General features: G+C 41.4%; 2 protein-coding genes across 5 annotated transcripts in view; both read left to right on the top strand.

The window, feature by feature from the left end:
* FAM149A (family with sequence similarity 149 member A) overlaps positions 1-7,031 on the top strand; it is a 74,438-nt gene extending 67,407 nt beyond the window's left edge. The window contains exons 16-17 of one of the 4 annotated variants that reach the window (XR_006104075.1): positions 4,652-4,793; positions 4,901-7,031. The gene's annotated coding sequence lies outside the window, so the exon portion shown is untranslated. Of the gene's footprint in view, positions 1-4,651 lie in introns of all 4 variants that reach the window. The other 3 variants (XR_006104077.1, XR_006104076.1, XR_006104074.1) reach the window with 3 other exon arrangements.
* The window catches only part of LOC121931691 (cytochrome P450 4V2), a 58,201-nt gene continuing 49,844 nt past the window's right edge, over positions 6,333-14,689 (top strand). Inside the window, 2 exon segments of the mRNA XM_042469669.1 lie at positions 6,333-6,366; positions 7,711-7,764. Coding sequence (XP_042325603.1) covers positions 6,333-6,366; positions 7,711-7,764 — 88 coding nt within the window.

The following is a 14,689-nucleotide window of genomic DNA, read 5'->3' as shown; positions in this document are numbered from 1 at the left end:
TAATAATAATAATAATAATAATAATAATAATAATAATAATAATAATATAGCTCATAATAGGTCTGAGATAATATTTGATTTACTCCAGAGTAGGAAGACAAAGGACTGGTAATGCAGGAGGCAACAAATGAAGATCTTACTCCTGTGAGAGCTTTGAAAACCAAGTTTGTGTTTTACAATAACACCCAAAATCCACAAAACAGTGATACCTTGTCTTGGCCAAGCAAAATTCACAAAGCACTGTTGTGTCCTCTTTATCCACTACTTCAAGCATCCACATCTTGGAAATATTCCAAAAAGTATAAATCCCCAAAAGCAAATCTTGATTTTGCCATTTTATGTAAGGGACACCACCTATTGTATCGAATGAGAGTATCCATAGATTTTGGTACCTACAAGGAGTCCTGGAACCAAACCCCATAGGATAACAAGGGCCCCCACTGTGCACTGTTTTGTGGATTTGGGATCTTGTTGCTACATGGCTAACACAGATATCCTGGCTACGTTTTAAAGTTATGTACTGGATTGAAGACTTGTCTAATGTCTGTCTCTTTCCAAGATATGCCAACATATGCCCACCATCCCAAGGGACCCTTGAAGGATGCTCATAGCCAACCCAGTGTGGCTACACAAGGCATGGATGATGCACCATGACTTCCATTGTGATGCGCCTTTTGTTCCATGGCAGTTAAGGCTTCAGCAGGGAAAGGCAGTTAGCAGCTTAGCAAGAAGGATAAAGAGAGGGTGGTTGCTTTTTGTGGGATTTTCTGCCTCGGGTGCCCAAATGCCTTCAATAGCTTGGGTGCCTTCACTTCCAGGAGTGGCATTTGGTATTTTGCTTCAGGCAGCAACATCTCTTGGATTAGCCCTGGCAGGGTCTCTGGTACCAGGGCCCTGGATTTATTCTTTCCCATTCGGCCCAGCCATGTTGCATAAATATGCTCAGGTATGTACGCTGCTGAGATGTCCCACTGTAACAGCGGGAGAAGAAAATCTTTGCTGCTGCACAGGTGAGAATTCTTAATATTCTTGTTTATATATCTTTATTAAGTATTTCAATTTTGTTTATAACCATACATACCAAAAACAATTTAAAAAATACAATTGCAAATACATAATCTTTTTTTGTCTTTTCATTTTCACTTCCCAGTCTATTATCTTTTGTGTGTCACTTATCATACTTTTCCCGTTTCTTGCTGATATTCCATACATTCCAATTATTAATTAACAAACATCCTATCCATTATTTCTCCTCATTAAATTGTAGCATTTCTATCCTAAAAATGGAAAACAAATGGAAGAATGTATGTCCACATGTATTCTCCAAATTATATTTATCAAAGGAAAAACCTTTATAACTTTGATTTTCTAGTAAAAGAGTTTGTCCTTTTCCAAGCTTTTTCCCAAGCTTCCAGTGGAATTTCATGTCCTATATCTCTTGCTCAGTCGACCATATATTGTTTTATTGGTTCTTTTTCTAATTCTCTATCTCTAAACAATTTATAGTATTTACCTATTTTCTTTTCATCAGTCTTCATTATCAGGTCATCTAGTTCTGTTAACTTTATCTCAATTCCCAATGTCCTAATATCCTCATTGAACCTCCTTTTTATTTGACAATAACTATACCAGTTTATTTCCTCCCCCCCCCCCCATTTAATTCTTCTCTGGATTTCATAGAGATTTCTTGTTTTTCATTTACTTTTATTAAATCTGTATATCTAAGCCAGTATTTTCCTGTATCCCATCTATTAGCAAAGGCCTCTTGCATTGAAACCCAGCCTGGTATTTTAAAATAAAAGGTCGTTTTTATTTTCTTCCATGTTTCTAACAACAATCTACGAATCGCGTTATTATTAAAGACTCTATTAACGGTAACTTTATTGTACCATAGATACGCGTGCCACCCGAATCGCAAATCTGGTCCTTCCAAATTTAATGTTTGAATATTATTTAACCTAATCCAGTACTGCAATCCATCTAATTCTAGCTTTGCCTCCTTTCCAGATAAATTTTTTAAAATTCTTTATTCCATTGGTCCATAATCTTTGATGTTATACTGATTGGTAAATTAATAAAAAGAAATAAAATCTTGGGGAATATTGCCATTTTTATTGCGGCAATTCTATCAAGGATAGATAGGTTTAATTTTGACCATCTGTGCATTTCTTCACTAACATTATTCCACATTGTTTTATAATTATTATCAAATAAATTCATATTATTATTGGACAACCAAATTCCTAGGTATTTTACTTTATTACTCACTTCACATCCTGTTTTCTGTTTCAACAATCCTCCTTTCCTGTTTACTCATATTTTTTGTTATTATCACCAATTTTCCTTTATTAATCTTGAATCCCATAAGTTTTCTAAATCAGTTTAAGTCGCTCATTAAATGTTCTATATTATTTAGCAGGTCCTCCAATATTACAACGAAATCATCTGCATAAGCTCTCACCTTCACTTCTTCTTTCTTTATTTTGATTCCCTTTATCCTTGAGTTACTTCTGATTTTGTTCAATAAAAATTCTAATACATTTATAAACAGTAACGGTGACAGTGGGCATCCTTGCCTTGTCTCCCTCTGTATATAAAATTCTTTCATTCATTTTCCATTAATTTTTAGACAAGCCGATGGATTTCTATAAATTTCTTTCACGCTATTAACAAAATTTCCCCCCATATTCATTTTGCTTAATAATTCAAAAATAAATTTCCAGCTAATGCTGTCAAAAGCTTTTTCAGCGTCGATGAACAATAAGGCAGCCTTTTTTTCATTATGGGTGTTATAATAGTCCAGGGCATTAATTATAGTTCTGATATTATTTTTGATCTGCCTCCCTTATAATTCTGATATTATTTTTGATCCCTTAAGAATCCTTAATATTCAAAGGCTTTTGGCTCTCAAAGGAATCATCCGCCAGGTGAGTATTCCTCAGGCCCACTGTTTGAAATGCCTTCCTCCAATTTCTTTGCCATCTTGAGAATGATGCTGCACCATATTTGCCAAAGGTGAGTGATGTCAATAGGCTTCTCAGTCCAATATCGGAGCAAGCTGGGAGCATCTGAGCAAAGCTGCTTCTAACCCAAGCATTTTCTCTTCGTGGATTATATTACGCACGAAGTTTTTTTCCTAATGAATTTATTATTGAGAAGAAGGAGAAAGGCATAGGTTAAATTGTTCCAGAAGCCCATCCAAGGGATTGTCTCCAGGTAAGAGATTTGCAGGAATGAGCTTCGCGAAAACTCAACATTTAAAAGCTGCTGATATACTTCAACGAAAGGCCGAAATCCTTTGGACCTACACGTGGAGGAACATGAGTAACCGCTTGCATTGCCTTTTTAGCAGTGAGGAGACATCAAGAAGGCAACCAGCAGAAGACCTGAGCAGCTCAGCCTCAACTGAATGAAATTCTTTGAGGCATTCTGACCTGTCTCTCTTTCAACTTCACTCTCCTTCCAATTCTGATTATTTAGATTGCAAGCTTAAGGTGAACCTTCAAAATGATGGGAAATGTGAAGGTACTGCTCAGCCAATGTCCAACCATAGCCTTCTGGAACATCGACTACTTCTGTGATGAACTTAGGGCTGGTACGGATGGGCGCTTTGCGCCAGCCTGGGCCTGAACCTAGGGCTAGATAGGGCTGGGTGTCCACATGCACCCAGTCCTACTATCGGCGCCCGTGTGTCATCATGGTGTGCCCCCATGCACACACATCAGAGCACTGAAATGGAGCTTGCCAGAAGGGGTGCCGCGCCATAATGACACCCCTAAAAAGAAGCTGCCTAGAGTGGCTTCTTTTTAGGAAGCGTGTCAGTTCTGCGCCATGCGGCTGCTGTGGAAACAACCAGGAGCAAAGATGGGCAGCTTTTAGCTGTCCTTTTGTATAGCCCCATAGATTGCCACTGAAGAAACAAGAGGAGGCTAAGTACTTCTGTCAAGTCTGAGGCCTCATTCACACTACGAAAATAATCCAGGATGAGTCCTTGCTGTGCACAGACATCCTGAATGTGCTTGATGCACTTTTTGGGATGTGAGGTTGGCAAAAACCCCACTTAACTCAGTTTATTTGATATATTTCCCTCCAAAAAAGTACGTTCTGCAGTGTTGGCAATGTGAACAAGCTTTCAGATCAATTCACATCGCTCTGTATCATTCCCAAAAAGAAAGGGAGAAGTTTTGTAAACAGGGGCAGCACATTTGAAATGGCAGCTTCATTTTTAACCTGAAAGAACAGCATGTGTTAAATTGGGTTAAATTGACTCAAAGCGATTTGTGAAAACAAAAAGGGAACAATGAAATCCGATATGCATTGCCATGAAGAGAAGAAAACCAAGCATGTGAATGGCTCTGAATTTCCTCTGAATATCATGGAAGGAGAGATGTTGGACTTTGTTGCTGCTCTCCACAATGAAGAGACCGGTTCTTGTTGGCTGCTGGCCTCCTTCACCTGGTTCTGGCCCTAAAGAGAAGATGGGCCTTGCTCAAATAGAAAGGATGGCTCCATTCAAGCCACGTTGCATGACATTCCCTTCATAAGAGGTAAATGGGAAGAGGTAAAGGCTCTGTTAGATTGTTGTGGTTGCACAGCTATGTAGTTCTTTTTCCAATGATCAAATAATTGACTTAACATTTTAAAATTTCAGATTTTTCCAAGTGAGTCATTTCACAAGTCCTTATAAACAACATTGCAATGCCTTCAGTTTTCATCATCAGCAAGACATCTAGGAGAAGACAGGGCCAGCTGAGCCTCAAAGACGTCAAAGAGCCTTTCAAAAACCGACCGAGGTATTCTTACACTTCCTCTTCTTTGACTTTATCTCCTTCTCTTTCTCTTGTGGTCCCTTTTACTTGTAAGACTGAGATAAACTCCATTGTCCTTTTTTGCTTTGCAGCATCCAGTTGGATCTTCATAAGAATTGAAAGGATGGAGACATTCCTAAGCAAAGCTGTAGTTGAGGAAAGAAGACTTGAAGGAAATAGCCATCCAGAAAAAGCAGCCCCATCATCCCCAACCCAGGCCTCCTACATTTCCATCTGGAGCAAGGAACACGTCTGTAGCCCATGTCTTTTGCTGCGGAAGGAAGGAAAGAAGGAAGGAAGAATGGAAGGAAGAATAGAAGGAAGGAAGGAGCTCTGGCCAAGTCTCTGAGACCCAGGGCCAGGAAGGGATGCCTCAGCAGGATCTCTTCCTCTCATCTCTTCGCCAAGCAACTGCCCAACAAAAAGTAACCTTCAAGAAGTCTGCTCCATCCAAGGAGACTAGTCCATTAAAACACAGGTGATTATTCCTTCCCCTCCACCTAAAGCCCCCTTCGTTCGATCACTCCCTTGCGACAGCTGTACCTGATCTCTCATTCACAAGGTCATTGTGAAAACCTGTGAATTCACGGAAACACCTGAACAGACGTCATCTTCAAAGGACACTATCACAACGTGATAGAAATGAACCCTGTGGATGCAGAACATTAAAGAACGAATGGCAACGTCTCAGAGGAAAGGCCAAAACCCATGGACCAATGCCTGGAGGAATATGGCAACAGCTTATTTCCATGGATGAAATGCATCAGCAAGATGTCTAGGGAAAGAGAGAAGCAGCCAGGCCTCAAAAGGTGACAAAGAGCCTTTTAAAAACCCACTGAGGTAGTCTTCCACCTCCTCCTTCCTGACTGTTTCTCCATCTCTTTCCCTTGGAGTCACTTTTGCTTGTAAGACTGAAGTAAACTTCATTGTCTCTCCTTTCTTTACTTTGCAGCATCCAGTGCGATCTTCCAAAGGATACAAGGATAAAGGCATTCCTTAGCAAAATTGGAGGTGAAGAAGGAAGATTTGAAGCCAGCCAGGAAAAGAAACCATGCCTGAGGTCCATATCCATAGCCCACTTATTGAGGAAAGGAAAGAGAGAGCTCTGGTCAAGTCTGTGTCATCTCTGATTTCCACGGCCAAGAAGGGAAGCCTTTGGAGCATCTCTTCCTCTGGGCTCTTCTCCATGTAAACACCTTCCAACAGGTATGGTTCATGGGCTATGCTCCACTCAGTGAAACAAAGCAGTGGAACGGAAATGCCGTTAAGACGCAGGTGAGTATTCCTCCCTTACATCTAAAGCCTTGTTTGTTGGATCGACCCCATGCGACAGCCATGCATAATTTGTTAACATTGCACACCTAGCAAACGAGAGATGGCATGAAAATGTCAAAGACAACCATGACGCATATCCCCAAATGCTGCAATTTGTGAGTTCACGTGAGCTCAGGCTCATTTCAGAGGAAAGTATCACAAGGTAAGTGATGTCCAAGGATGAAATCGGTGAATACAGAATGCTTAAGGATGACGGAGAACATCTCAAGGAAACTGTCGCAAAGTAAGTGAAGTCCAGAAATGAACCCCATGGATGCGGAAAAGTGCTTACTCTGCAAGCCTTAAGGTAAGAAGGACTGAGTTTGGCCTGAGAAGAGCTGGCAGGTTGGAGGTCGGTGTTCCTTGCCGACATGCCCAGGGTAGCACTGGCCGCCACTTTTGGGGCCGGGAAGGAATTTTCCTCCAGGGCAGATTGGCCCAAGACCCTGGAGGTTTTTCGCCTTCCTCTGGGCATCTGGCAGAAGCTACCTGTTAGGAAATATTTGGAAAAGTAATGTATTTTGTTACTGTTGTTAACTGCATACTGTTGTTAACTGCATGACTTTGACTCGCCCCATGGATGAAACACTCTCCAAGCCCCTCCATCCTCAACCACTCTCCATACTTTTTCAGGCTCTGAGCTGTAGCCTCCTTAACTGAGTCTATCCATCTGGTATCTGCTACACCTCTTTAGCGTTCAGTATTATAGCTTTGCATTTGATGACCTTGTCTAGTTCTTTCATAGCTGCCCTTCCCAGCCCTAGTCTTCCTCTGATTCTACGAATGCAATCTCCGTTCTGATCGTTGATGGATCCAGGCTATGAGAGGTCTTTATCTTTTCCATTGTAATCATTTTCAAGACTGAATTTATGCAAGACCTCTGTGATCAAAAACCTGCCAAGCTGAAATCGGCAGAGAACGACAAGCCTCTGAAAGAAAATTAATAAAAGATATTCAATTTTTGAAACGGAACCCCTTGCAAAGAAGAAATGCTCCAAGGTCTTCATAGATTCACAGAAGAAAACTCTAACTGTTTGGAAATGGAGAAGCAAGATGTTGAATATTGCTCCCTGAAAAATGATACCAGTATGAATTTGCTGGTATGTTTTTTTTTTTAAAACTGTTTGCTAAAATACCATTAGCAGCACTGTTTACTAATTTAAAATAAAATTCAGAAGAAACATCACGCTGTTCAGACAGGATGCCTTTTCGTTGATGATGGAAGATGGGCCTGGAAGATGCCAGCATGTCTTCCGTATGGAGAGATGGAAGGAGGGAGCCCACCATTTTCTTGCAAAAGGAAGGCCCTTGCCGACATGCCCAGGGTAGCACTGGCCGCCACTTTTGGGGCCGGGAAGGAATTTTCCTCCAGGGCAATTGGACGGAGACCCTGGAGGTTTTTCGCCTTCCTCTGGGCATCCGGCACGGCCACCTCTTAGGCTTTGGGAAGATTCAAGGCATCATTTAAACTTTTAATTTCAGAATTGCCAAATCAACCTGGCAAATAGACATAAAACCACAATGCAAATTAATAAAATCGGAGCCTTGGAAATACTTCTGTTTCTTTCTCTTTTTGTTTCTTCTACAGTTGTGGTACTGCCTGAGTTCAGTTCAGACAGAGCAACATTTGCCCTCCATTTAGGTGAAATTTGTGTCACTTTAGAAAACATAGGGCTCTCAGACTGTTGTCCCTCTCACTTGCTCTCTCTGGGAAAAGAAGTGTTCAGGAAGAAAGGAGTTTGCAAGCTTCAATTCTACCAAACAAACTAGATTTGACACTTCTTTAACTTCCAAGCTCCAGCCTATGAAACTTGGGATTTGTTGCAGCCCCAGCACCTCTGACGGAGAAGGCTGAATGGCACACAAAACTACGAATCCCAAAATCCAAGCATTGAGCCATGATGTTAAAGCAATGTCAAACTGCATTATTCGCAGTGTAGATGCAGTTCAGGGGGGATGTTTGGGATTCCACATACATTCTAAACTAGGCAAAGAATTTTAAAGTCCATCACCAAACTACACCAGGATTTCAAGGATGTAGCCACAACAGTCACACTGATATCAGACGCTATCAGTTGTGCAATATGCATTCGCCCCGTTCAAAATAGCAGACTGTAAAAGCAGGACAAGCTTGAGAAATATCCTAGTATGGTTCACCTTTTTCCTATAACATACTCCCCCATCAGTTTTGGGATTTCAGATGCCAAAACTGAACAGACTGACAGGCCATAGATCCAGCTGGGAAAACGAAAAGAGTTTAGGAAACAACTTTCCAGATAGATCCAGTCCATGCAAGAGTCAGTAGTTGGCTAGGAAAACCACAAGGAGAATGCATCCAGCAAAAGCACCCCCTGCTTCAAATAGACTAAAAGCCAAGTAGGGAAAGAAATGAAAATAATTCTTTTTTTAAAAAGGGGAAGTAAGGGTGGAGAGTGGAGGAGTGAGTCAGAAGAAAAGGGTTTTAAAGAACCCACATCAGCATTGTTCAGCAGTCTCCAAACAAGTGCTTCAGGTCCTTCACAAATGCAAGTTCCTTGAGGTCTGGCCGAGAGAAGCAGTCATCTGTGCCAAGAAAACCAGGGATTGAGACCAAGAGATCTGAGGATTAAGGGAATTTGAGGATTACTAGCCACCGATGGAAAGATAAGCTGCAAAGAACATGAGCTTCAGGCAGGGAAGAATCCTTCTGCCACTGCTGATTTGGCTTTCCTGTTTATGGGTGATTGACTTTCTCAAGAGATCATGTCCTAGATTTTTTGTGGGTTTTGGGGCTATGTGGCATTCCATCTATTCAGAGAGATGCTAAAGCCATGGATGCCGCAAAAAGTCGGAATAAACCTTCTAGAACATGGCCACATAGCCCAAAAACCCACAAAAACCTATGGATGCCAGCCATGAAAGCCTTGACTTCACAGTCATGCCCCTCCTGGAACACCTGCTAGAGTCTAGAACTATCCTCTGTGATCTGTCTCAAGTAGGGGATCCACAAGATGTTTTCCCCAAAGTGTCAGGGATGTGGAGGCAATGGCTTGAGGACCACCACAGCCCATGTCCCATCATTGTCAGTACATGATCTAGAACAGTCCTCGAAGGGATGGCCATTTGACAGCACCTCAACATTAGCTCCTTTCCAAGAAAGAAGAATATATTGGGCATCAGCTGGGGTTTTATTCCAGGACTCATCATAGATACCAAAATCCTGGATGCTCAGTCCATAAACACAAGGGTATAGTATAATGGTACTCTTATAAAATTAAAAACAAAATTGGGTTTGCTTTTTGGGGTATATATAATAATATATATATATATGAACATTTTCAAGCTGGATGGTTTGAATCGTGGATAAAGAATCCATGGATATGGAGGCCGGCTGTAATTGTACCAATGGATCTAAATTTAGTGCAGTTGGGGGAAAAATTGCTTTATAGCCGAGAGAGGAATGATTAGAGAACCTGTCCACTATAGAGAATGATAGCAAGTAAAATGAGGTTATGAATGAGGAAGCATCAGCATGGTTTTGTGGTTTGAGTGTTGGAATAGACTCTGGAGATCAGAGACAGTGATTTGTCGTCGTCGTGTGTCTTTCCACATGTTCTTTCCAACTTAAAGTGAACATCATGGGTTTTCTTTGTCAGAAAGGGTTGCCTTTTACTTCCTCTGAGACCTAGGCCCCATTCCCACTGGCACAAAAAGCAACGTATATTGCTACGATTCTGGCCTGAATTTTTCCCCAGTCCTAATCGAATCTGGTCCTTCATTCCCATTAGAAAGGCTGCAGAAGACTAGATTTATTTTGACCCATGTTTTTGTGGAGCAGGGGGAGTTGCAGGGGTGCGTAATGTGTTTACCACATTTGGAGGTTATGTAGCAATTTGCTATGTTTGGACACCCGGCAGAGTGCTAGGCGATCGAAAGCTTAATTTAAAAAAAAATGTCTACACACACGATCATCTGACCCGCTCACTCCACCGGGGGAAAGGCTAGGTGAATTTGGGAAAGGTAATACAGGAAAGAGAACAAAGTGGGTGACACCCCAGCAAAATTTCTTATTGCGGCACAAAGTTAAGTAAACAAAAAAATGAACACTGCTAGTAATAACTATTCATCCCTTTGCTCTGCAAACCCACTGTTCCAGAAGTAGGTAAGTTATTGAATGGTGCCCACATGGTGCACGTACAGTCCAGTTATCTTTTAGACATATGCTTTCTGGAAGGCTCCTGTTAGATGGTGAGCATAACTAAACATAGCATCATGAAGACTGAGGCCGCATTCCCACTACAAATAAATCACTTTGTAATCCGAATTGATGGATTGGTTTGGCAGCAGAGCGTGGTTCACACTATTTTGCCAGATCGCATTTTCTTGCTGTAAAAAAAATAACCCACTTGTGGTTCACATTGACGAATGAATCAATTCAAAATGGACCTGCTCCAGCTGGCCAAAGGGAAAATTTAAATTGATTCCGATCTGCATCTGGTTCATACTTCACAAAATCGATTTATCCAAAAGGAGTGGAAAAAATCACCTCAAATGACACGGTTAAATGGATCTAGTGCATGCCCCCTCTCCCCAACCTTCAGCTATTTGGTTCAAATGTGAACCAGGTCATTTAAACCCACTTCAAAGTGATTTCAAACGTAGTGGGAAGAGGCTGAGGAGTTATCAAAACAGGTATGTTTTGATCAAATCAGGACTGGATTATAAAAAAAAATCCCATAGAATCCCTATAACACTGTTAAATCATATTATGACAAATGAAAACATGGCTCAAATGAGACTGTCTAGAGAAGACTGTATTAGCCCAAACTCACTGACCAGGTAATTGGAGAAGAACTAAGAGGCCAAGCATAACTAAAGGAGCTGGAGATAGCCACAAGTGAGATAGGAGAAAGTTTCAAGGGACAATAATCCCCAGATGCTCCACAAAGCTGGACAAAAGGGCAAGAAGGACAAAGACCTATCAAACCCCATTGAAGTTTGCAAACCTTCATAGAAGACATAACAAATGTTAGGGAAAATTCATAAAACCAAATTTAACTGTCTGGCTTTTCTGCAAAATGTCTGTCTAAAGCAACAGGGCTCATTGCCCTGAGAACACTCCCTTTGTGTAGCACAGAGGGCAGCATCATGTGCCAGCACTTTCTTCACAGGGACTGGTAAAACTGGTCAGAACTGAGAGCAAAAAGGAAGGAACCAAATATAGGGCAATTCTAGAAGTCATTCTGTGTCAGTGTGCAAGCAACTAGGGGTGGCTGGGGTCATGACATTTACCCTAAACACACATTCAAGGTAACACAGGACTGGTTTAAAAACATGAACCAGATGTCTTAGAAGGCCTAGCAGCTAAAGCCCAGACAGATCTCAGTTCAACTGAGAATCTGTGGCAAGACATGGGAAGCCGTTGCTCACTAATGTCCTGGCCCTAAACGGGTGTCTGTCATCAGTAATGGACTGTATGAGGGAAACAAGTTGAAACTTAATCCAGATAAGACAGAGATGTTCTGGTCAGTCGGAGGGTAGATCGCGGAATGGGGATCCAGCCTGTGTTAGATGGGGTCACACCCCCTGAAGACACAGGTTTGCCATTTGGGGTACTCTTGGACTCAGCTTTGAACCTGAGGCCTAGGTCTCTGCTGTGACCAGAGTGCTTTTGCCATTTAAAATAGTGCGCCAGTTGCACTCATCCTTGAGATGCCGGATCTAGCCATGGTGGTACATGCCTTGGTTACATCCCATTTGGACTCCTGTAACCTCTACATGGGGCTGCCTTTGAAGAGAGTTCAGAAAATTCAACTGGTTCAGAGAACTGCTACAGGCTGCTAACGGCAGATTACAGAACCAACAACACCCCTCTGAAACAGCTTCATGGCTGCAGTTTGTTTTGGGCTGAATTCAAGGTACTGGTTTACTTATAAAGCCTACATGGCCCAGGTCCACACTATTTGGCAGACTGTATCTCCTGTATGAACCAGCCCAGACTGTGAGATCCTCTGGAGAGGCCCTTCTCTCGTCCCACCCCCATCACAACACGTTTGGTGGGATGCGAGGGAGGGCCTTCTTGATGTGCCTGTGACTCTGGAACTCCCTGCCCAGGGAGATTAGAATGGCTCCCTCCTTGATGGCCTTCTGCCAGTAAATTAAGACCAACCTGTTCACATAGGCTTTTAAGGAATTGATATAGGACAGGCTGGGATGTTGTATCATTTCAAAAATTTGTTAGAGTATGTGTGTTGTGTGTGTGTGTGTGTTGTTGTGTGTATCTTTTAAAATGGTGTTTTATTCTTTTAAAACTATCTGTTTTAATATTGTAATAATTTAAATCCTTTTAAATGTATTTTTCTGTTTTTTAATTGTACTGTTTTTAATGTTGTGAAGCCACTCTGGGAAAAGAACGGATACAAACAATGATGATGATGAGTGGTCCTCATTCAGAGACCATTTTGTGAAAAATGGTGTGTGTGGTGTGGTGTGCGTGGTGAGTGAGGAATCCAAAGGTGTGTCAGACTTGCCCAAGAATACTTGCTGCTGTAATGCTATTAATGTGTTTCTAAGAAGTAATGACCAGGGAGAGGTGATAACAACTAACTCTATTTCATTCCCCCCCCCCCCGCCGTACTTTATGCCACATTAAGTACTTTATGCCACCTGGCTGCTAGCCCCAAGGACGCTGAGCCTGCCCTTCCCTCCAGGCAGAGCCTTTCCTCCACTTGGGCCAGAGACAACGATGGCAGAGACACTGGGAGGCTACTTTCTCCCTTATTTCATGTGGGACTATCATACGGCATCTGGGCGGTGACTGGGTGAGAGAAGAATGATAAAGAAGGACAGCCCTGTCTGCCCTTAGCTGTCCTACTTCATTTTGCTTGTTTAAATTGTTTTAATGGTGTAATTATTTTAACTGTTATTGTGTTTTATTATTATGTAATGGTGGGGGGGGGTTTGTAAGGTAACAGTATAATGTAACTATTGTTTGTATTTTGTATTTTTATTCTATGTTGTAATATTGTTAATTGCTTTATTATCGTTTCTGTTGCAATCCACCTCGATTCCTCTGGGAAAAGGCAGAATATAAAATAAATTATATATTTTTAATAAATATTTTGCATCTTCACAATATTGAGTATCTTGTGAACTCAAAGTGTTATAATGCAGATTTAATACATTTCAGTTCCAAGTTAATGTAACAGAACACCCTGTGGAAGAGTCAAAGTTCAAAATACTTCCAGAAGTATGGAGTTATTAATAGTTTCATTTGTCTCAGTGTCCTGAAGCCATCATATAATTATGATAGAAATGTAGGTACAAAGTGTTGCACACAAAACATCTCAGGTTGCAGCCAACCGCAACATCCATCAAACGTTCACTCTCTCTACTCTTTTTTTTTACCCAGCAAAGAATCAAATGAAAATCTCTGATAGAGCTATAGGATGTATGTTGCTCTAAGCTTTTTCTTTTGGTATACTTCACATGCCTGTAGGTAAAAAACTAATTTTCTGCTTTTAACAAAATACAAATATTGTTACAGCTTCCAAAATGTAATTACAAGCCCTTACTCACCCCAATTCGGTTTTTGGATGTCTCACTTAATTTGGATACCATTGATCACAATATTTTACTGGAAGAACTCTGTAAGAGGGGAGCAGAAGGAAAATAACAATTGCTCCTAGCATGTTACTCACAGAAACTCTAATCCTGGCTTCTGTCACCCACCTTGCCTCTTTACTTTAAACCACATCTTGGTTTTACTACTTAGGGCCCTATGGTGGCTACTATTATGGACCAGCAACTGTGTCTTTGGGGGCACAGGTTTGTGTGTGCATTAATGATTTTCTCTTGGTTCACTTAACTGGAATATCAGGTAGATGTTAGAACAATAATTGATGATTTATTGAACAAAAGATTATTTCAAAACATCAGGATTAAATGCTGGCTCCTTGCTTTCTCATGTGTATCTACTTTAATCCTTCCTGAACTCTAACCTACTTGCCTCCTCTCTCCTTCACCTCTGATACTCTGCGGCCAGATCCCTCCTTCGGCTCCCATACAAACCAAATCCAATTCCAAATGACTCTAATCTAATAGCAGAACCTCTGTTTGCTTTGGAGTTCCTCACAAAGGCACCAAGTCTTTTCAGACTAAACAAATATAGCAATGTGATTCAATGTTAACTGCTATGGCTGTGCCCTGTGGAATCCTAGGATTTGTAGTTATAGGGAAGAGTACTTACAATTCTCATTCAAAATGTGCTGGTGAAGAGCACTGAGGGCAGCCAAAAAGACAAAAAGGATCCTAGAGCAGACCAAGCCTGAGCTTTCCCTGGTAGCCAAGATGATCAAATTGAGGCGGTTGTCCTTTGGCCACATCATGAGAAGGCATGACTCACCAAAAAACAAAAACACCCAACAACCATAATGCTAGGAAAGGTGGAGTGCAGTAGGAAGAGAGGAAGCTCACATACCAGATGGATACACAGTTCTGAGCCTGCAGGGCCTGAGCAAAACAGTCAAGGATAGGGGGTCTTGGAGATGTGTCATCACAGGGTTGTCATGGGTTGAAATCAATTCAAA

This window comes from Sceloporus undulatus, chromosome 5 (assembly GCF_019175285.1).
Source record: "Sceloporus undulatus isolate JIND9_A2432 ecotype Alabama chromosome 5, SceUnd_v1.1, whole genome shotgun sequence".
Taxonomy (NCBI): domain Eukaryota; kingdom Metazoa; phylum Chordata; class Lepidosauria; order Squamata; family Phrynosomatidae; genus Sceloporus; species Sceloporus undulatus.
Note: the sequence above shows the minus strand (reverse complement) of the source record. Positions and strands in the feature narration are given on the sequence as shown.